Source organism: Euprymna scolopes, chromosome 4 (assembly GCF_053919585.1).
Source record: "Euprymna scolopes isolate OS-2025 chromosome 4, ASM5391958v1, whole genome shotgun sequence".
Taxonomy (NCBI): Eukaryota; Metazoa; Mollusca; class Cephalopoda; order Sepiida; family Sepiolidae; genus Euprymna; species Euprymna scolopes.
In genome coordinates this window covers 168,328,646-168,353,941 of record NC_136485.1, presented here as the reverse complement: position 1 = coordinate 168,353,941, position 25,296 = coordinate 168,328,646, and the positions used below count along the sequence as shown (strand labels likewise).

The window sequence follows — 25,296 nt, the reverse complement described above, 5'->3', positions numbered from 1 at the left end:
ACATTTTTATTTTTCAGTTCAACCTGGCTTTGCTCGGACCCTATGTACTGTTCATATATATATATATATATACACACACACACTAAAAAGTTTGGATCATGTCCAAGTAACCTACATCTAAAATTTCAAGTGTTTAGACTCAAAATTGGCGGAGGAGTTTGGTAGAGTTGCAAAGGTCAACCCTTTCAACTTTAACCCCTTGACAGCCAAATTTTTTTACCAAAAACTGATTAAAAAGCTTGCCCCATGTCTGAATACACTTTATGTAAAATTTCAAATGTTTAGACCAAAAATTGACTAAGTAATTTGGTAGAGACCACAGAGGTCAATTTTTTTTTTTTTTAACTTTAACCGCAATTTTGAGCCTTTTTTATCCATGTCGAAGTAACTTACATCTAAAATTTCAAGTGTTTAGACCCAAAATTGATGGAGTAGTTTGGTAGAGTTTTCAAAGGTCAAATCATTAAACTTTGACCCCTTGAAAGCCAAATTTCTGGCCAAAAACCGGTTGAAAAGATTTTCCCAAATCTCAATACTCCTTATGTCAAATCTTGAGTCAGTAGACTGAAAATTGACAGAGTAGTCTGGTAGGGAAATGTACACACACACAGACATTTGGTAAGGAAATGCACAGACACACACATTTCACTTTTATAGATATACTAGCATTTCAGCCCGGCGTTGCCCAGGTGTTTGGAGGTCTATGTTGAGCAAAAAAAAAAGGGCAGTCAATTTTTTTTTAACTTTGACCCCTATTATGACCCCTAAAACTTTGTTTTGGGCTCAAATCAAGTTATTAAGTTAGATCCATGTCCAAGGAACCTATATCTAAAATTTCAAGTGTTTAGACCCAAAATTGGCGGAGGAGTTTGGTAAAGTTTTCAAAAGGTCAAATCGTTAAACTTTGACCCCTTAACAGCCAACTTTCTGGCCGAAAACGGATTCCAAAGATTTTCCCAAATCTCAGTACCCTGTATATCAAATTTCGAGTCTGTAGACTGAAAATTGACAGTTATTGCGTAAGAAAATGTACACAGACATGTTCACTTATATATATATATATATATATATATATATATATATAATAGATAAATAAACCTTTTTTATCAAATTATTAAAAAAAATTTTAATGTCACAGTGTATCTAATTTTTTTTATTATAGAGTTAAAACTAATGACTAAAAATTAGTTAGATTACATAAATTTAAAAAAGGAGAAATTATTTATTTTATTTAAAACGTGAAATTTTAACTCTTATTTTTTATTTCAATAAATAAGAGTAGAAAATAGACCTCATTTTATCCTTTAGTTCTCACACCCCATGAGCAATGTTTCTGACAAAGAGGGAAGAATTGCTGTTTTCTGGGTTGGAATCTATCCATCTACCACTTATTGTTGGGTAGATTTTGACCTTGAAGTAGTTTTTTTTTTTTTTTAACTCCTTATATAAAATGGCTTCATGCCTTGTCTAGAACGATTTCCATAAGAATGTTCAATATTGAAACTTGTGGTTTATTTTGTTTGAATGTCTTATTCTAATTAATACAACAGGATTTACACAAAGCGATCTCATGACTAATCTAATAAATACTTATAAAACTTTATTTGATAGTTGTTATAACAGCCATCGAAGACAATTTACAGCCCATCAACTATAGTCATAACACATAGCAACATTTTACAAGTCAACTTTTTTGCTGTGGACAACACGCGCAGGCTTTTCTAGATGTTACTCACACCAAAATAAAAAAAAAATTAAAAAAATTAAAAAAAAAAAAAAAACGAAATTCATTATTTTTTTTAAACACACACACACACACACACTATTGCATAAAGGAAAAGTCACATTTCTTTCATACCATTTCGTGAATCAACATTTTTTTGTTGTAAACATCTTTGATTATTTTTCTTTCCTTGGCCTTTTGGCTAGAAGCAAAAGGTAGTATCTGTTCTAATGCTTCACGAATAATTAGGTCTTGGTGGGGGAAAACCTTCATACCGAGACAATTGCTATTTATTTGGACACTGCTAGAGTGCCCCCTTTTGGGGAGGAACTGGTCTTTCCCCCACATTAAGTACGACCTTGTGTCTAATTTGCTTTCATGGGGAAGCAAATAAGTACCAAAGTGTAGTATCTGTTCTAATACTATACTCCACCTTTTGTTCTTGATCAGTGTAGGAGTAATCCTTCTAGATTGAGGCAATTTTTATTTTTGTTCCTATCCAGTGCTCCTTTTTGGGGAGTTGGATTTTCTCCACATTATAAACCGACCTGGTGTCAGACTCTGCCCTTGTGGGGAGGCAAGTAAATAGGAACAACACGCTTTTTTAGACATCACCATAACAAACACCAAAATAAACCAAAAAGAAAAAGTTTATTTTTTTGTGTAAAGGAAAAGTCATTTCTGCTTATTCAACTAAAAATCAGAAACTACCAAAGATACACTTACAAAATTTACATATTCTGATTCAGTATGACCGTGAGCAGGTTAGAGTTAGGATTAAAAAAATACTTTAATATTCATTCAATTAGGATCACTACTTATCAAATTACTGCTGGAGGGGGGGGGGGACAGAGAAAACATTTTTACTAGTAACTGTTCGAAAAACAATACTGACACAGCTGTTTTGACTTTCTATCAGTTGCCAAAGTTTGAGCAGAATAACAGAAGAGAAGAAGACAGAGAGTATATTTAAAAAATTAAGTGACTGAAGATGTGTATGTGGGGGGAGGGGCCTTTAACTCTTCTATTTTCTTAGCCATGGCTCCCAGGCAACACCGGAAAACCTTCCTAATACGAAATAAATGATTTTTAGCTGTCAAAAGGTATATAAACAGTTACTAAGTTAGCTTAATCTGGCAAAAAGTAGAATAGTCACAAAGAACGGAAGTTACTAATAATAGAGAACATGACTAACCAGCTGTCAATTCCGGATCCATCAAAATATTTAATTTCAGATGCATCCTCTTATCTGAAGGAGCAGTTTTGAACATCACACTTTAGCATAAAATAGGATTTTCATTGCTAAATATGTACACTGAATGGCCGACACTCATCTTAGAGATGCTACTAAGTGGCTTTGTTCACAATTCAATTTCTCAGGCTAGAACATGAAATAGAATTCTCATTCGGGCCAGCAAGCTCAATTTTGAAATTACATTTTTATTCGGATCAACAAGCTACAAATTTGAACTAGCACTCATTCAGGCCAGCAGGCCAGAGTCCGGAATGGCACTCTCAGTCGGGCCAGCAGGCCAGAGTCCGGAATGGCACTCTCAGTCGGGCCAGCAGGCCAGAGTCCGGAATGGCACTCTCAGTCGGGCCAGCAGGCCAGAGTCCGGAATGGCACTCTCAGTCGGGCCAGCAGGCCAGAGTCCGGAATGGCACTCTCAGTCGGGCCAGCAGGCCAGAGTCCGGAATGGCACTCTCAGTCGGGCCAGCAGGCCAGAGTCCGGAATGGCACTCTCAGTCGGGTCAGCAGGCCAGAGTCCGGAATGGCACTCTCAGTCGGGTCAGCAGGCCAGAGTCCGGAATGGCACTCTCAGTCGGGTCAGCAGGCCAGAGTCCGGAATGGCACTCTCAGTCGGGTCAGCAGGCCAGAGTCCGGAATGGCACTCATTCGGGTCAGCTGGTTTGAATCTAAAAATGGTAATTTCATCTTCTACCAATAGAATGAATTCAACTAGAGAATATTTGCCAACCAAGTTAAAACGAGATCAATATTGACCATGAATAAATATTTATTTCATATTTTTATTTCAGAATTCATGTTCAGCTGAGTTACCTTGGATCATTACAACTATATTTAGTCATGTTATACACAAAATAAGGCACATTACTGTTTTTCTTTTCTAAAGAGATGAATTTGCAACTATAAAAATAATCATTGACCCAATTCCTTGCAACTATTTCCATGCTTTTCAAAAACCACATTTTTACACAATCAATCGTAGAATATTCTATAGCCCATTGTACATACATACACACACACACACACACATATATAATATAAAGCTGAACGTCTGTGTGTGTGTGTCTGGTCACGAATAGGCTCCTATATGGTTGACTATTATAGAAAACTGATCACACATGATAGATGTATCGAGACACAGGAATGGGTATGTTTGATCTGGCATAATGATGATTCATTAAAATTGTGGGGTCTGCATATGCACATGGTCCACAAAATATGGAAATAAAAAAAAAAAAAAAAAAAAAAAAAAAAAAACGTTTACAAGTGTTTTTGATATAGATGTACATAATACTTTGATAAGTATGTTTTAACTTAAATAGGGATGGTATAATAAAATTGTGGGGGTCTGCATTCGCACCTGGCCTCCATAGAATGAAAATAGGCACAAACTTTAATAAAAACTTTTCATATCTATCTGCGTAAGTATACGTTGATAATTATGCTTCAGTTTGAAGAAATATGGTATAATAAAATTATGGGGTGTTCATTCGCACCTGACCTCCATAGAATGAAAATATGTCACAAAGTTTAACAAGGTTTTTTAATATAGATGCACAGAATATTGTGATAAGTGTTTCAGTGTGAACAGGTATGGTATAATAAATTATGGGGTTTATCTATTTTATTTTTACTTTCATCATATTTTGCTTTGGTTTTGATACCCCCAAATTCGAAGCTATCTCTTTACAACCCTTCCCTTTCATAAATCAGAGTTCATTTTCTGTAGGCTATTTTTGAACCCAGTCAATGACAGGTACTTTTGCTAGTAATTATATATATATATATATATATATATAGCATATTTAAGAAGATACAAGGCACTGTAAAAAGCATAAAGATAAGACAGGTTTCACTCCATATCCGAAATGGGGAGGCTTACAATAGCTTTGGAGTTATTGTAAGCCAACAGTATTTCCTTCCATTTTTACTTGCTTAAACAGGGGTGAATCAACTTCCACACCGACATTACATGAATGATCCAATTCTATAGATATAGATGGCAACATTGATTTGATTTAAAAACACAGACAGGAAGCAGATCTGTTCCAAATTATCCATTTTTAGTCAATAAAATATGCCGTTTCTGAATTTTTCACATGAGGATTGGTTATTCATATTATTTGGATTAATCGGACTACTGTTCTCATCTTGAGTGTGATTTTCACAATGTTCCGGTAGACATAACTAACCTTCTTCAGGTGTATCTTGTTCAACTAAAGAACATTTCTGTCGAACTCTGGAATCTGCACGGAATTTCAAATGGAACCCTTTATTTGATTCACAGTATGCTCTTGTTCTGTCAGCCATAATAGAAATAGAGGTCCTAAGTAATATCTACCGAAACGTTGTGAAAATCACACTCAAGATGAGAATAGACCAATGAATTCACATAATACGAATAAAACATGCATCCATTAAAATTTAAGAATTTGTTGTTAATGACTTGAACTTATATATATATTCTAGAATATTCTTACATAGATTGGTAATATCTGTTGATCTCTCAACTTTGAGTTGATTAGAATACATCCTGAAACGGACACAAAACTGCATTCACCAGTATGCACATGAATAAAAAGTTAAACCAAACACATGGTTTAGTAGTTTTGTTTTACGGTAAATCAACCCCTTTAGGGTTATTTTATGCCGAATATAGTAATTTGGAAAAAAAGGCTTTGTGCTTATAAAGTTAATACCATTAAATATTTATTCATGGTGTTTCGTTTAGTTGTTTTACGGCATATCAACCCTTTTGGTTTCAATCATTTTGTTCAAAAGTTTTTCTGCATCAAGTTTTATATTTTCAAATATTTATTCATAATGTTTAGTTTGGCTGTTTTATAGAGTAAATTTGTTGTTTTTTGGCTTTGCAGAACATGATTGAGTTCTGGAAAGGAAATAAAACATCAATGTTTAGTGCATTAAGTTAGGAAGTCAATATCTTCAAATAGGCTGATCTGGTGCTAACAGATCAAACAAGAAGAATAAATATTTGAGGATGTTAAGAACTTAAAGTATTAAAACCTTTTATAAACACAAATGGATTTTCACATTAAACTAGCGAGGGGTACCCGGCGTTTCCCGGGTGTTTAGAGGTGTGTTTGTGGGGGGGGGGGGGGGTTCAAAAAAAAAAAGTAAGTATGAGGATCGAACCCGAACCGTTGCGGCAAAGTTGTAAATTAAAGTGTGAAAAACAAAACGTGCGACGTTAACCATTGCCCCACCGCGAGATGCTAACGGAAACACGTTTGAATTTATTTAATTACTTGGATTTAGCAGATGCCCGTTTTAATGCGTTAATGAGGTCATGTTTGACTGCGGGATAGTATTCATTTACTTCTGAACGCTCTCCCCACCCCCCAGATGTTATAGGAAAAAGACTAACCCACATGCGGCGAGCGACAAATATTGAATATTTATTTTCCCGAAATCGAGCAAATTAAATATACAGACGAGCTTCGTTGTTAACTGAGATATTACGATTTATATGTGATATAAAAAGTTTTAAAAAGTTGTGAAGCGAGCGACCGCTTCTCAGAAAAAAGCCTTTTGTTGACATACAGAAAAAGCGAACACACATACATACGTACATTTTCGCTTTTATATATATAGATAATCCACAAAACGTTGATATGCCTTTAAACAAAACAAAACCATCGGACACATTTTATCACTAGCAGAAGTTGTGACTGCAACAATATTATATGTTCGTATACAGTCAGGATTGTAGTACATTTGTTTAGCTTTTTTAAATTGTATTCCTCCTTAAAATAGCCAGGTTGGAAATGGCACCCATTCTTTTCTCTATAATTTTCTTTTTTTCCTGTCTTTATTAAGCCATGGTTAGAAAACCGTTAACAATAGACAGAGGCTACTAAGCTAATTGGGGCAGGCATAAAACTTAGGAATATCATGATATTTAAACAATACAAAATTTCAAAAATGTGACAGTGATACATGTTCATTCACACAATTCTGAGGCAGTATGTTCAGGACTACAGAACACAATGTGAAAGGAAATCGCTGGTACATTAGTGAGCAAACACCAGTGTGATTATACATTATTGTCTAAGACCAAAATCTTTTCTGATGGAATATTTAATCTTGAACACTTTTTTCTATCAATATTAAAAATAACTCAACATTTCTAAATAAAAATTTGTTTAAGGGAATAGCAGTAACCTTCCATATCGTGACTTATGAAAGATTTAAATGCCATAAGGTTATAGAGATAGATTGGATCCAAGTTAATTTAGTCTGATAGTCAAATAGAATGGGCAACCGATGCAGACAAAAAAAAAAAAAATGAACAATAAAAATCGATAAATATAAACAATTACATTTTACTAGTTATAATTTTCATAATTTTGATTTTCATACTATATATAAAGTAAAGCCGATTCACCCCTATTTCTTTGACTTGAATAGCTTTCACAAAAAAATACACACTTAAAAGAAAAAAAGAAAAAGTATGGCATAACCATGTTGACACTGGTTCTCATTAAATCACCAAAGTTAAGCAATGTTGAGCCTGGTCAGTACCAGATGGGTGACCAATTTGGAAATTCCAAGTGCTGTAGGAGGACGTTGACACCTCCTTGCAAGAATTGCAAAAACCTAAACGTCGTCATCTCCCTTAACATGTCTATTTCTGTCCTTCTCAAGCTATGTTTTCCTTTTTTTTATAGTCGTTTTTTTCTTCCTCGCTGTGACGTCACCTCACATGGCTCGGTTATTAGTATACAACTGCTGCCATATGCACGTCCACACTATTACAATAATAAAAGAGAGAGGAGGCGGGGGAGGGGCAACAAAAATAAATATACCAAAACCTTGCATAATAGATAAAATAAATTCTGTATTTGGATAATATTTTTTCTAGAAGAAAAAAAAAGTGCACTTTATATAATATTCCTTCCTTAGTTCATATGCTACGTTTTGAAAAAAAAGGCCAAATACAATTTTTTTTATGCTAAACTGCTTTTTAAAAAAACCGAATTCGCAAAATTTGGCATTAAAAAAGACCAATCTGGCAAACGTTTACAAGAATATGAGTAACTTCCTTTGATGTGGCCTCGTTTTGGATTATCATTACAATAATATATGATCATTATTGCAATGGTGTGAGAAAGGAACACATAGCAATTTCGACATGCAGACGTTCTTCGCTGAAGAAAATCAGTGAAACATTACATAAAAAAGGGAACATTCGAAACAAACAGTACAAAAAAAAACAAAAAAAACTGCCAAGAGGTGCTGGACTAAAAGAGTAAATTAAAGATGGTCTCTTACAATGTGATTTCATTATTTGTATAGAACTATGTAGCACAATATTACTTTTTGAGTATTTATTAATATTTATTAATTTATTTCATTGGGATCAGTTCTATATTTAAAATACAATGGACATTTCCATGGAATTCCACAGGTCCTGCTGCTAACAACACCATAACAACAACATACCAGCAACAACAATATACACATATGCGATTCTATACTTATGACCGACACATACGTTAGAAAACATTGATGACTTTGCAGTTATCTTTTAGTCTATTTTTAATTGAATCAAGTTTGGATTGCTGCCCAGAATTATATTCAGAGTTTTCATCAGATGTACATGAAAATGTGACAAGATTAATAGATTATCAGCGATGGACTTTGTGAATGAATTGAAAAAGGTTTTTGTTTTATTCATATACCTCGGCATTAGTGACTAATTAGCTGACCACATGAACGTTGCCAACGCATCAAATAGGTTGAGCATAAGGTATAATAATAAAAGGGATTTATCTTGACAAGAATGTGTTTCTCTACACACATACACACATATATATATATATATACTAGCAGGGAAACCCGACGTTGCTAGGGATTAAATGATGATTAACAAATTTTTCATACTCCCATATTTTTATTGTCAATGAAATCAGTGAAATAGATTATTTTTAAATTAAATCGATTGTCTGCTCTAGTTGGGGACCAACCACCGTGCACTGGGAGGAAGCTTCACATGCCTCCTCGCAGTGACATAGTTCACAATACATTGTAGTCTAGATTGCATTGTAGAGAACTTAGTGTTGATTTAATAAATTTATTTTTTATATATAACGGCTTGAATAATAATACAAACTACTGTTGATTTTATATGCAGGGCCTTTCTGCTTGTGTGGCAATAAAACTTTTCAAATGCACTTGTGATGTTAGGCTATATAAGATGTTAACTTTGCTCAAAATCACTGTTCTTTCTTTCATTCAATTTTTTTGTTATCGGTACTTACCGAAGACACTCCGATACAAAACCTATCTAAGAACACTGCCAGATATATGAAGTACATTCATATGAAATTTAAAAGAAAATAATCCCAGCCATTTAAGAGTCCATAGAAAACGAACTCACACAGCAAGTTCCTTTTATATAATAGATAGATACTAAACTCAGTCTAATAACACTAAACCTGCAATGTCAACGGCGTATACAAATACTTTCAATGTACAATTTATTTTTTTCAATCCTGCTTTGACTGGCAACGTGCCAGTACTAATCGTTTTCATCTTTCTGTATGTGTGTATGCATATATATATTACACATGCACACAAAACTCGTCCCTTCCTCCACTTAAAATCAACAAAGAAAATACTAAAAATAAAGGTTACTATCACTTGGCACCACTGAAGTACTTTTTTATGATTTCAAAGGAAACATTAACACTCAAATTGACTTTCAATGGGTTCAGTTCTCAGACTGATTGTAGTGAATTCTATGACAGATCTTGAAGACAAAATATCTAATAACACAAAAACACGATTTATGTAGGCTATGTGGATGATATTTTTATTCTGGCTGATACTGAACAAATATACTTCAAGACATTTTCCAAAATAATTCTTAAATTCACCATAGAAATGTAAATGATAAAATCTCATTCCCTGAAGTTTTTACTTACAACTGATAATATGTTAAACACCTCTAATTATATAAAAAAAAAAAAAAAAGTGACCAGCTTCAATTCTTGTCTTTTAAATTTCAAGAGTGAAATACAAAATAGCCATTGCTAAAAACCTATTAAACCATGCAAAACTAATTTTTTTTTTACTGCTAGAAAATTTTTTAAGAAAGCATTATTCATTGAACAAAAATATATATTAATATATATTTTTACTTATTCAAAACTTTTATAAAACTACTAAAAATATAAGTGCATTTGCTTTAATCTTGTTTTCAAGTGTTTATTTAACAGAATAAAGTAGGTACTTTGATTTTTTTAGAATCACAGATGAAGCAATTCAAATGATACAAAGAATTTTGTTTTTAAATTAACATTCTAGAAAATAAATAAGGACTAAAGGTACGCCATGACATTTTCCTCTATAATCTATAATTTTTAGATTTGTTTTTAAGTTTCTTAGACTATTAAAAATTAGGCACTATATTACAAGGTTATAAAAAGCAAAAAAAAAAAAAAAAAAAAAAAAAGATCATGAATATTTTTTTTTATATGCAAATGGAACACGGGTTCTATCTACCACATAAAATGAACCAGGAACCAGAAACAGAATTTATCAAATTAGAAAAAAAAAACTATTAAATGGAAATTGTATCAATAAACAAAGATTGTTTTTTTTTTTGTTTTTTTTTGTTTTGTTTTTTTTAGAAAATTAAGCAAAACTATATTTATTTGATAAATTCTTATTATTTAAAGTAAAATGGCATCTTCATAGTTTCCAAGAAGTTTCTTTTTTTTTTCTTTTTTTTTTTAAACTTAAGCCATGTTTAAAAAAATAAAATTAACATTAAATTACTTTTTCTCTGGTTTTAGTTTTGTTAGCCTAGTGGAAGAGATTCAATCTGCAGGGTTCTCCTCTCTCTTTATTTTAATAGTATACTACACTCCATATATATATTATTTTAATTGGAATTCATTATTGAGATGAGTATTATTTATATTAATTTATTTATTGCGGACTATTATTCTCATCTTTATTAGTTGTTGTTTCACAACGTTTCGGCCAACTATTCATCCGGCCTTCGTCAGGTGATAACCGCGATGGATAGGAACTTCGAATCTCCTAACCGCATTCTCAGCAATCACTGCTATCCATAGTTGTTGTCTCACCACGTCTTTGGCCAAGTAAGTCTCTGGCCAGCTTTGGGTAGGATTGACAACTATGGACGGCAGTGATTGCTGAGAATGCAGTTAGGAGATTCGAAGTTCCTATCCGTCGCGGTTATCACCTGACGAAGGCCGGAGGAATAGTTGGCCGAAACGTTGTGAAACAACAACTAATAAAGATGAGAATAATAGTCCGCAATAAATTAATATAGACTCTCCATGTTTGCATAATTCTGGCCTTTCTCCTTTTCTGATGAGAAGTATTTAGCTTCAAAATGCCATGACCTAAAGAGTTTTTCTTAAATTTCCCCTTAACTTCTGCCTGTTGTTCTGATGATATAGTAAAGTTATATGTAACTTTTATTCCTCACTTTTCATTTATTATTATTGCATATATATTAGACTTTTAGCCCGTTAAAAAGTTATAGACCGTTAACATAGGACGAGTGCTTTATGCAAAATTTATGATGGTTCAATATGGCTAAATTTGTACTCATTTTTGCATCAAAAAATGACGTCATAAAAATGTTGAAGTAACAAAAGTATTACGTCATCCTTTCAGTAAATACTAATCCTTATTAATTCCTAACTGTGCATCAAACGGATATTATAACATTTTGTTCGCTGCACCATATCATGACAAAGATCCATACAAAATGTCATAACAAATGAAATGGACAAACAAAGAAAGTATATATATATATATATATATATATATATATATATATATATACACACACACACACAAGTTAGAAAAGCATTTCATCCAAGGAATGAAAATTGTTAAACAAAATGTTTTTACTATAGGCTTTAAAAATAAAGGTACAAGATTTAATTTGAAATATATTTATCTTCAAAGTGCACTCTTATAAATTTTACAAAGTAAGGTATAAAAATTTAATTTAAATTGAATCAAAACATTACCTTGGAAAAAATAAATCCAAAGTAATGTAATGTACAATCTGTTGCACTTTTTAAAAAAAATCATTGAAAATTTTATATCTATATCATTAATTGCTAGATGAAAGATAATGTTTTTAAATTGCAACAAAATGTACATTACATAAAATAAATCTAAGGTAATTTTTTGATTTAAATTAAATTTTTATACCTTACTTTATAAAATTTATAAAAGTGCACTTTGAAGATAAATAAATTTCAAATTGAATCTTGTACCTTTATTTTTAAAGCCTATAGTAAAAACATTTTGTTTAACAATTTTCATGCCTTGGATGAAATGCTTTTCTAACTTGTATCTTATTTTTTTAAGTTTATATTTTAAAACTCTCCTTCTCTATTTCAGTTTGTATTTCTCCTCACACCACAACTCATTTTTGCAACCCCTTCTTTGTATTATTACAGGTCTGAATGAGAAAATCTGAATTTATTTTAACAAAAACTTAAAAATAACTTTTTTAGATTAAATTTTTTTAAAACTTCTTTAAGAATAGAAAATCTTTAAAATTTAATAAGGAACATATTTCATATAGGTTTCATTAACAAATATTCAGTACATAACGAGAAAAATAGTGATGAAAATTTCAAAAGGACTGTATAACTGGTTACGCTCAATAGTAGTCCTCATCAGCAAAAGTCTTTGTTATTGTTATTCTATTATTATTATTACTATTATTTAAAATATTTTGTGTCCTGCTCTTTCGCGCAAGGCCTAATATATATGACAGTTGAAAGAATAATGTAATGCTTTTGTTACTTCAGCATTTATGACGTCATAATGGATCATCCTGATATCTTAAAACTATTTTGATTCTGTGACATCATCCAGTCGAAGTCTTGTTAGTCTAGCAGAAAACCTTTGTTTTTTAATGTATTACATCTTTTACTTCAGCATTTATGAAGTCAGAAAGGATCTCCCACCCCACCTCCTGATGTTTTAATGAAATGTTAACACTTATCCACACAGTTTTAATAGTACTATAAAACTGTAACCGACCCGTGACCAAAAGGCTCACGGGTCGTCTATCTTCAATATTTATCACAGGGGTGAGAAACACACAGACACATAAGTGGTCAAACAATTTTTATTAATGTAAAGATTTTCAAACGAATAAAATAGATTTATGTTTATTTTTAGAAACAAAATACATTTTAAAAATTAAAAGGAGTGTCCATTGGTCGAGGATAAAACTGAAAACAACGGTCTATACAAAGAACAAACATTTTTTTTTTACAAAGTCCAGTTGGTGGAGGGGGGGCGGGGGGCTCATCCCCAAAGCCAACAGTCTATGTCACTGTTAAGACGGCTTTTCTCTGTTGGCTTTGGTCATGTGCAGTTCTAGAAGGTCCATACTCCCAAGCTTTGCTCTCCTCTCCAGAAAGTTTATTGCTAATCGCCTGGGACTCCCCTACCGGAAAATACAATTCATTAACCATGTTTTAGCATTAGACAAGATTAAAAACAGAAAGTTATAGTAAGTTTCATTGTACACATGAAATGTCAAAATGAAAACTCAATCAGAAAAAAAATATAATTGCCATCTTCACGAGTAAGTCAAGTCGTGAACTCAGCTCAAGGTGATAATTCAAGTTCATAATTTTCGAGTTATAGGATGGGTAACCATTTCATTTTGAAATGTACAACATTATTTTACCATTATTGGTAGTATTCAAACCGAATGTTTTTCGGTTGCAATTTATGAAATAAACCAGAAATCGACGAGCCGTTGTCAAACAATTAGTACTAAGATTAACAGAAATAAATTTTTTATTTTTTTTTCTTGACTGTAGGTTAGAGACTCAAAAGTGGAGCATAGATTGACAGTCCCGTAACTTTCACTTTTCTTATTTTGTCCTTTAGTCTTCACGTTCATGATAAAGCAGGAAGAATGGCTGTTTTCTGGGTTGGAATTTATCCAATTAACAATTATTGTTAGCTAGTAGTATTTTTTTCTAACTTCTTACATCCAGTGGCTTCATACCTTGTCTCGAGTGATTTCTATTAAAATATAAAATGGCCCTCCCTTCGTGTTGAGAATGGGTTTAATAATTTTCTTCAAATCAGTCTGTGAATCAACTTTATTGGTGGAGAGGACAAGCTAAAAATTTCACCATATAACTAATCCTTCTGCACTTACATGTTGTAGTGTTGTCACCCATTTTATATTTTCGTGGCTTTCACATCGTAAACTGCTTCAACTGTTTCCGATTTGGTTCATAAATCGCAAACATTCGAATATGATATTGGTTCCACCCCTATAGAAAAACTCCATTATTTTAGTAAAATATTGTTTTTGTATACTTTCTCCTCCCCCCCCCCGCCTTTTTATTTCAAAAGAAAAAAAAAATGTTGGTGATTCTATACGAGAGGACTCGCATAGCCCAAATGTTTCTGATTGTGAGTTACAGAAAGAAGCAGTTTATAATCTGAAGGCTGGGGGAAAAAAAGTTCAAAGGCACTAGATTAGGGCCCGAGTTAGGCTTTATAAAATAAAGTTGTAGCTGCAAAGAAGGTGGGCTCCCTTTACTCTGCTAGAAAATTACTCACACCAGAGAGTATTCTATATCTTTACAACGCCATAATTCACCCATGCATGGAGTATGGTTGCCACACCACTATTTTCTCCCTATTAAACAAGGGGGGGGGGAGAAAAACAGCACTGCACTATCAACCAAGCTCTAGCCTCTGTCCCATCACCGCAATGTCACATCTTTGTGCCTGTTTTACAAGTACTTTAATGGAATGTGTTCTGATGAACTATCAGCATTCGTCCTCCTTTTCAACCCGACGAGTAGCAAAATCCCACCCCTTCACTGTTGAAGTCCTTAATTACTGGAAAGGTTTCTACTCTAATAGTTCCTTCTCTCAGATTGCTAGATTTTGGAATTCCCTCTGTTTCCTGCCTCCGTGACTATATCAACTCGCTGCTCAACTCCCCACACAGTTCTGTTTGACACAATCTCAAGTAGTATCTCCTTACGTTCCAAGTGGCAATATGCCTTGTTTAGGGTGGAAAAGAATTAAATAAAAGTTGAAAAATAATTCTTTAAAAAAGTAAAACAAAATAAATTTAGAAATTATTAAACCCATTTTTAAAACGAGGGGGTGGTAATTGATCCTAATCTCAAGTGAGGGAAAAAGTGAAAAGATTGTTTTTACTGAATGCTCGATGTCGGTTGGTCATTTCCGGTCTGTTCCGTAAATCGTAAACGAAAACATTCAGGCCGCTATGGGTCCTCTTCTACAGAAATATCAAATCGATCCTGGCTTTCCAAAGAAAATTATAAACTTGAATAATCTCTCGGTGTGTTTATAAAGATGGCGACTACATTTTTCAGTAGAGATTCTGTTTTAATTTTCTTACCACTTTGTTTTTTGCTAGGGATAGGGCATTCTACCGGATGCCAAACATTCTCCCATTAGTTTAGTTACTCCAATCGAGAGATCTTTTCAAGATTCTAACTGTCCCTTGAAGTACAATTATTTGTGTTTCTCTTGCACTTTGTTCACCGGGTATATTCGCCATATAGTTTTTGAAATTCTTTTTCATTCGCCCTGTTGAGTGTTGCTCCTATAATGACTTTTGTTGTTTTTCTTTCTTTGAAGATTGTAATGCTGGGTATGGGGCAGCCAAACCAGCTGCCAACATTTCCCTGCTTTTTATTGAAACCCACCGAGAGCTCTTTTTAGTATCCTCGCTGTTCCCTTAAATGCAATTGTCTGGATCTCTTTTGCACTTGGTTCATCAGGAATATTAGTTAGGTGGGGCTGGTATGATGGATCACGTGTACAGTGAAACTAGCTTAATGACAAAACCTATTTCACTCTAAATAAATTATAATTGTAAACTGTTTTAATTTTCGGGCTAAACTTTTTAAAGTACTTTTTGTTTATTACTGAAATAATTTAGTTTTAATTAAAATGATAACTTTTTAAATTAAATCTAAAACTGATATAAAATGTTTTGTTTAAATTATTCCAAATTATTAAACAAAAAATAAACATCGGAACATTAATTATTAATTTGTTATTGTTTATAACTTTAGATTTTAAGTCAGTCTTTAAAAATTCATAATTAAAAGAAATAACCATTTCATTTTTTTAAAAAAATGGGGTAGGGGTATAAAAACACAATTAATAATCAATTAATAAATTATATTTTTTAGTTAACTTTTTTTAATCGAGAGGAAAACAATTTTAAGTCAACAGGAAAAAGCAAATGATTAGATTTTGAATCTATGGATTATCAAAAGTGATATAATTGTTTTATAACGAGAAAAAGGAAACCTTTTTATAAACGCAATGTTAACGAACAATCAGAGAAAAATAATTTTAATATTTAGAAATTGACAAAAATCCGTAAAAAATTATATTTCCAAATATGAATGATAAATAATATTGATACAAAAAAAAAAAATCCGAACAGAAACGGGTTTTAAATAAATAATCTATATCAATAAAAACAAAGGTGTTTCCGTGCTATTTTTTTAATAGTATTTTAAAGTTAAATTCAAGTTTTGCGGCTGCGCTATAACTTTTTATTAAATTGTTAGGTGAAAGTAGAGAATAATTACAAAACACCTTCCCCTCCCCATATTAAGAATAGCTTTCTAAATAACGTTATTATTTCAGCATGGTAACATAAGTACCAAATAAGTTGTTACCTACTTGGCGTTGCCAGGGACATTTTGATTGTTTTATTTGATACGTAGGATATTAAAAATTAAAACAAACTAATTTTTGTATTATACAGAACAGACGTGATTTTTTTTTAGATAAGATTTTTAAGTTAAATTCAATTTTTACTGTATTTTATTTATTAAATTGTTGGTACCTAAGTACCGTTCCCGGCAGTTTACGGATTTTTTTTTTTTTTTTTTTTTTTTTTTAATAATAAACTAATAGCGAACAACTTTTTAAATTATTTTTCTTATATTTTTTTTTAATTTATATATATATATATATATATATATATATATATATATATATACTCAAATCAAAATAAATATTCAAAATGATAAACAAGTGTTTTCTTTGTGATTTTTTTTTTTTTTTTTTTTTTTTTTTTTAGGGTTAAAGAGTTTAGCGTCTTCCGGCGTTTTCCGTAAACCGCCCGGACAATTCCGACAGATAGCATGGTTCTTTTACTGCATAAGTGCTAAATTGTTAGGTGAAAGTGCTGAAATAGTCGCAAAACGCCCTTCCCCTCATGTTAAGAATGGGTTACTAAATAATACCATTAGTATTTCTGCACGGTCCGTATTCGGTATATGTAGTTGCTGTTAAAGTGGTGTTTGTTTTGGTACTATGCACTCATGTTACCGTGCTGAAATAACATTTAGAAAGCCATTCTTAACATTGGGGAATCATAAAACTTGAATTTAACTTAAATACTATTTAAGAAATGATAATACGGTAACACAAGTGCATAAGAACCTTGTTTTTTAACTATCAACCAAACAATGAAATTGTACATTTGTTTACGGATAAAATGAAATTCATTGATGTTGAATAAATCTCACATGTGACTGTGTTTATCGCAACTACGTGACTTACACCACTATTTACTACTATTATCATTATTATTTATGAATATTTACTGAAATCAAAGTCCTATTTTTAAAGTGAAAAAAATATTTGGTGCTAATGCACTTACTGATCCGCGCTATTTTTTAAATTGTATTTCCAAGTTTAATTAAAGTTTTATGGGTTTTTTTTATTCAATTGTAAGGTTAAAGTACAGAATAATAGGTACAAAACACCCTCCCCTCCCCATGTTAAGAATGGCTTTTTAAATAACGTTATTATTTCAGCACGGATCAATAAATGTACGAGTACCGAAAAAGAATTTTATTACGAAATTATTAAATGATATGACTTTTAATATATTTGAAAGGATTTTTCTTTATCATATGTCATCACCCGGGTAACGCCAGACACTTATACGTAAATATACCGGATATATATATATATATATATATATATATATATATATATATATATATATATATATATATATATATATATATATATATATATATTTCCTGGGTAGTGATCGAAATATAAGGAGATCTTTAGCTAGCTCTCGCTTTTCAAACAAATATATAAATCATGGATGTTATGGTCATCCATAGCAGACGTAATTGTTGGGAGTTGAAACTATTTTTTCAAAAGTTTCGCTAAAAACGAATGTCATCTTTTTTTTCTTCACTCTCTCATGTAAATCCCCCCCCCCCCAAACAGACTGCGACAGATAATCCGCTTAGCATTAAACAGTTAATAATTCGGTCATCTACCTCCTTAGACCGTATTTGTTCGTTTTCTTAAAAGAGAGAATAAATCTATATTTTAAAAAGAAAGAAAAGGAATAGGTATATGTATATATATTTACTTACCAACGTCTGTTCGTAGCCGAAATTGTTACCCGCTCCTTCCGACGCCATCTTAACTTGTTTGACTGACTGAAAAACGAATGACACCTGGCCTTACCGCCGCTTTTTCCTTTTATGAAAACATTTAAAAAAAGAAGAGAAAAAAATTCTCTTTCTCTTTTCTTTTATACGTTTTTGTGTTTATAGGACGGCCTGGGTGACGATAATGGTGATAATTACAGCAACAAAAACAGTCCTTCCTTATATATATATATATATATATATATATATATATTTTTTTTTTTTTTTTTTTGTCGGAAAAAAAAGGTGTCCGTTTTTTAAGGCATGTCCGTTGCGGCCCGGTGTCACTCTTACTTTAATCCGGGCAGGCCACAAGAAAACCGAGCACCATGTCGTAGTGAAAAGAGAGAGATAGAGAAAAAGCGGAAATCTCCCAACACTAAATTGAGGTTTTGTTTTTTATTTATTTAGAAACATTCTCATTCTCTCACGCCGTCTCATGTGTAGAAGAAGAAAAAATATAAAGGAGTTCCCTCATGGTCTACTTTTCTTGCTTTTCGCATCATAACTGGAATAAGAATTCAGCTCCACACGTACGGATAGCAATAAATTAAATTTAGTAACTGGGGTTATGTTTTGTTTGTTTGTTGTCGTTTTGTTTTTCCCACAAATATACAAATACTTTCAGATCATCAGTTACTGTCTAATCGGCGCAGAGATCACAATGGAAACCCCATGATTGCTCGTTGTACAGGTTGGTTCTCAACTTACAAGGCCTCTTAATACCGGATACGAATAATAAATTTGCTGAATAATGTAAACACACACACACACACACACACACACACACACACAGTTGCTTAATCCAGAGATAAACCTGTCATCGAGTGGCGGTTTCTTTGAAGTTTTAAAACCTTGGACACATGCTTTGGTTTAACTTTTCCTTTCACCTAGACTTGACAATTAACCTGCGTCAGACTCGTATCTGGTCGTCGAACTGTGATCAAAGCGCATTCATTATCTGTTCGGTTGGTGAATGACTGAGAGATCCTTCTCGACCGAGACTTTTTTTTTTTTTTTTTTTTTTTTTTTTTTAATGCCGATCTACTGTCCCCCTTTCTGGGAGCTTGATATCCGCCCAAATTAAATTGACCTTGTTTCACATTCAGTCCTCGTAAAGGGGCGGTAAATAGGCACTATGGGTTTTTTACGGAATTAAAAGCATGGTAGGTACTCATGCATGCAGAGAGTGATCTGTGCTGAAATAATAATGTTATTTAAAAAGCCATTCTTAACATGGGGAGGGGAGAGTGTACTTTACCTTACAAGTGAATAAAAAAAAACATAATAAAACTTTAATTAAACGTGGAAATACGATTTAAAAAAATAGCGCGGATCACTCTCTGCATTAGCACCAAAAACATAAACAGCTGTCCGAAAGTTTGTATTTTGTTGTTTTATTTTTATTTTTTCTTATTTTGGACTTACTTGTAATTTGTTGGCGAAATTATTTGGCAATTCACATTGAATGTTAATTACACTTGTTGCTTTAAAATAGGAATTCGAAAATCTTGTAGCTTTCCTCTTTTTCTTTTTAATAATTTTTTAAGCATCAATTACTGCTCGAGTCGAAAGCAATAACACGACTAAACGGGACTTTTTTTTTTTTTTTTTTTTGTTAAGTTGTTAGATTTTAGGCGACAGGTGTTGGGTCGTTTTATACCGATTTGGCATTTGGTTGTTTTGTTTTGCAGTTGAGTATATATCAGCCAACTCTCTCTCTCTCTCTCTCTCTCTCTCTCTCTCTCTCTCTCTCTCTCTAGTAAAAAAAAAATAACAATTATATATATATATATATATATATATATATATATATATGTACATGTATATATATGTACATGTATATATATGTACATGTATATATATATATATGTACATGTATATATATATATGTACATGTATATATATATATGTACATGTATATATATATATATATGTACATGTATATATATATGTACATGTATATATATATGTACATGTATATATATATATATATATGTATATATATATATGTACATGTATATATATATATGTACATGTATATATATATATATATATATGTACATGTATATATATATATGTACATGTATATATATATATGTACATGTATATATATATATATGTACATTATATATATATATGTACATATATATATGTACATGTATATATATATATGTACATGTATATATATATATATATGTACATGTGTATATATATATATGTATATATATGTATATGTATGTATATATATGTATATATATGCATATATATATGTATATGTATATGTATATATATGTATATATATATATGTATATATATATGTATATATATGCATATATATATATATATATGTATATATATATGCATATATATATATATATATATATATATATGTATATATATATGCATATATATATATATATATATATATATATATATATATATATATATATATATATATATATAACCCTTTTCGGGTTATTTAATGATGAATTCAGTAATTTTGAAAAAAAAAAAAATTGTAAATTTTTACTTTCTTTCCACCTGAACACTCACATTTAAAATAACTACTTAAATAGGTTTTCATGTATGCTGAAAACGAATATCACATTTAAATTTGGCGCAGACCAGTAGTTTTCTGGATATTGAGATATTTTTTCTAATGCATTACTTAATAAATGTCAGTGGCATTCGCCATTCTTAACAGGGGAATTAGGGGGTATTTTGTAACACGCATGTGCATCATGGGATGTTTCAGTTGGGAAAAACATGGCCACCAGTAAAACATTTTGGATTACATTGGATAATAAACGTCTTAATATCCAGAAAACTAGATGTATGCTCCAGATTTAAATGTGGCATTAGTTTTCAGCATACTCGAAAACCTTTAAAAGTCGTACTTTAAAAAGTGACTGTTGAGATGGAAAGAAAGTAAAAAAAAAAAAAAAAAATGCTTGGTGCTTGCTACTTGTTCTCTAGATTAATAATGCCTTAAACTAACACATTTCAGGTGAAAACATTACTACGTACGTACCTGCCATGTCGAAATTAGTATAAATTCCAAAATTTCAAAAAAATGATCATGTAGAAAAATAATTATGAGTAAAAATAGAATTTATCGAATTTTATTGCATATTTTAATATGGAAGAGCTGTGCAACCAATTCTGTATGAAAAACTGATTTATCTCCCTTGGCTTAAATTGACTTAAATAAAGCCTCTGCCATTTTAAACACGTTTTTCCATAAACTGATTAAACAACGAAAGGTTATTCCATTCTAACATTGAGGTCTCTGCCTTGTTTTTATTTTTATTTTCTAAATATTCAATATAACACTGAAATCAAACATATCTTTTGTATTTCATTGGTTTTGTAAATCGTTTTACGTGCAAGTTAAGAGTTCATCTTCATTTTTAAAAAGATACAGAAGGAAAATGTCATATTTCAGAAATCACGTCAATTGATCAAGTAGTTATATATATATATATATATATATATATATATATATATATATATATATATAAATAAGGGAGTAGTCACCAACAATGTGTCTTTTTTAACATTATTTTATTATTCCGTGTCTTGGTTTTTCATTAAGAATTATGTTTGGATCATTGTAATAATGTTTTTAAGTCATTGAAATCGTTTTTACACGCGTTTCAGACGTTCTGTGATGCGTCCTCGTCAGAAATTATTTTGAAAATATACACGAGGGACATGCAACAAGTAATGCCTCTGACCCACTTCCAGTTATCTGATCTAGCTGAAATTTTGCATGTGCAATGATTTACATCTCTACGAGGTATGTGGAAAAGTACAGCTCTGAACTAATTGTGGTTTCTGTTTTACAGGTGTTTGAACTGAGTCAGGTGTGAAATGAAGCCTGTTGAATGTCAAGCAGTGATTCGGTTTTTGTATTTGAAAGGACGCACACCACAGGAGACTTTTGATGAAATGAAATAACTTATGATTATAATGCCTCATCATATGACCTTGTAAAACGCGGGCATCGTGAATTCAAACATGGCCAGAAGTCTGTGGAAACAGCTCCCAGACCTGGTCGCCCCCTTCTGCCATTGATGAGGCATCTGTCTGTCAAGTTGAGGCTGCCATTTTGGAAGATCGGCGCATTACTATTCGCCAAATAGCCTAAGATGTCAAAATTAGAACAGAGTCTGTGGAAACTATCATTCATAACCATTTGCATATGCATAAGGTGTCTGCCAGATGGATTCCCAGGTTGCTCACACCATTCCAGAAGTGAGAACGCGTCGAGTGCTCGAGGATGAATTTGGAGATGTGCCAAGAAGATGAGTCAAAGTTTTTCAAAAACCTGATTGCACAGGATGAAACCTGGGTCCATCACTATGATCCAGAGACCAAAGGCCAGTCAATGCAGTGGAAGCACTTGGACTCACCACCTCAAAAGAAAGCAAGGGTGCAGCCCTCTGCTGGCAAGGTCATGCTCACAGTCTTCTGAGACCAGGACGGAGTAGTGATGACAGATTTCATGGCAAAAGGTACTACAATTACAGAAACCTTTTGAAAGGTACTACAATTACAGAAAACTTTTGAGGAAATTAAGGGAAGCTATCAAAATCAAGAGGCGGGGCAAGATCAGCAAAAGTACCCTCCTCCTGCAAGACAACGCTCCGATCCACAACTCGCATGTGGCCAGATCAGAAGCACGGGCGTGTGGTTATGAAATCCTTCCCTGTCCTCCCTACTCTCCTGACCTTGCACCCTCTGACTTCCACCTCTTCCCAGCCATGAAGATTTTTTTGAAAAGAAAGCGTTTCCCAGATGATGCAACCTTGATTTCTGAAGTCACGTCGTGGTTGGAGGACCAACCTGAGGTGTTCTACAAAACGATCTCCAGAGCTGCATCAAACGATGAGAGAAATGCATAACTCTGGGTGGTTCCTATGTAGAGAAAGACTAATAACTGTGTCAAGTTCCGTTGCTCTACTGCTATGGGAAGTGGGTCAGGGGCATTACTTATTGCACGCTCTTCGTGTGTATATATATATATATATATATATATATATATATATATATATATATATATATATATATATATATATATCGCAATTATGTAGGGAAGACTTTCATAATTCATGATTAAAAACGTTTTAAAATAAAGTGAATGGGGTGAACAGGAGAAAAAAAAATTGACCGGTTTCGCCGTCACTTTCTCAAAGTCGATGGATTTGAAAAAGGGGAATCAAAATTATGTGCAATTTAAAATAAAAATCACGTTGCGTTACGTTACGTGGGAAATCTTTTTTTTTAAATGGGGGGGAAAAGCCATTAAAATAAAGCAACGTAATGTTACTTGAAGATCCTAGAGAGTAATCACTCTCAAACCCAAGAGGCATTTCTTCTGTTCTGCAGAGAAAAGGTCTTCTCAACCGAATGTGAACAGTCTCCAAGATCTTTAAGTGAAATAATGAGTGAACACGACTCAGGATTGACAATGAGTTCATGCTAAAATTCGCTGCACCTGACAGGTTTTTAATAAGATGGTCAGTAATTGAAAACCCATATATGTTGGAAAGTACATCTGTTGTTTGGTATGTCCCATTTCTGATTTTGGTTGGTACGTGTTGTTGGACTCTTCCATCTAATCTTAATGTTGTTCAACCCACATAGTTGGCACTGCAACTACATTCAGAATTGTAAATTACATTATTATTATGATGAGCGGGTAGAACATCTTTTTGAGAAGATGGCATCAATGTTCTCGTAGAAAACACAACATTTGAAGCAAAATAACAATTTTTTACTGATTTGCTTTGCGTATTTCTCACTTACTGTCCCCAACCACGGTAAACGCAGATATATTGGGCATTTATTAACTGTTTGAGTTTTAGTTACAGAGGACTCAGCTATTTTCCTTTGCACAATTGACCTAATCACATCCAGAGGGTACCCATTCTTGGATAGGGTATCATAGGGTATCAAAGGCAGCATGCATTCCGCAGAGGGTACCCATTCTTGGATAGGGTATCATAGGGTATCAAAGGCAGCATGCATTCCGCAGGTTTAACCGACATAAGTCCAGTTCAAACAGACAAAAGTACATAGAAGCTAGAAGTAACGTTAAGAAAGAAATAGCGACAGCTAAGAGGGAATTTACGGAAACCACTAAAAAACGCATCGAAGCACAAAAATTAGGAACTCGTGACTTCTGGAAAATTTACAACAGTGTAGTAAATAATGGGTAATCAACAATTCCCCCACTAACCAACAATCACGAGGTTCTTTGCTCAGCAACCGAGAAGGCTAACATGCTTGCCAGTCGGTTTGCCTCAAACTCTACACTGGACCCTCTAAACCACCCCCTACCTGACTTTCCTATGCGGACAGACGCCAAGCTAGACGATCTGGAAATCACCCCTGCTCAGGTGCATGCTATCATAAAAAACCTTGACACTTCCAAAGCATGTGGACCCGACCTCATCCCAGCTGTGCTATTAAAAAAGTGCTCAGCCGAAGTAGCTCCAGTTCTCTCCAAACTCTGCAACAAATGCCTTAATGAATCTTGCTTTCCGAGCTGTTGGAAAACTGCTTCTGTGGTACCAGTATTCAAGAATTCTGGCGAAAGAACTGACCCATTAAATTATCGCCCTATTAGCCTCCTCCCACTTTTTGCCAAAATATTTGAGACCTTAATTAACCATGCTCTAGTCCAGCACCTTACAGATGCTAAACTTCTGACCGACCATCAATATGGATTTAGACAAGCCCGTTCCACGGCAGACATCCTCACTGTAATCTCTGAATGTATATACCAT

General features: G+C 32.8%; 1 protein-coding gene across 7 annotated transcripts in view; it reads right to left on the bottom strand.

The window, feature by feature from the left end:
* Nucleotides 1-20,085, bottom strand: part of LOC145270111 (chloride channel protein 2-like) — a 328,843-nt gene extending 308,758 nt beyond the window's left edge. For 6 of the 7 annotated variants that reach the window (XM_080125715.1, XM_080125717.1, XM_080125719.1 and 3 more), the window contains exon 1: nucleotides 18,443-18,670. In XM_080125715.1, coding sequence (XP_079981841.1) covers nucleotides 18,443-18,490 — 48 coding nt within the window. In that variant the 5' untranslated portion in view covers nucleotides 18,491-18,670. Of the gene's footprint in view, nucleotides 1-18,442; nucleotides 18,671-19,927 lie in introns of those variants that run through there. The other variant, XM_080125735.1, reaches the window with a different exon arrangement.
* Between the last annotated feature and the right edge of the window lie 5,211 nt (nucleotides 20,086-25,296).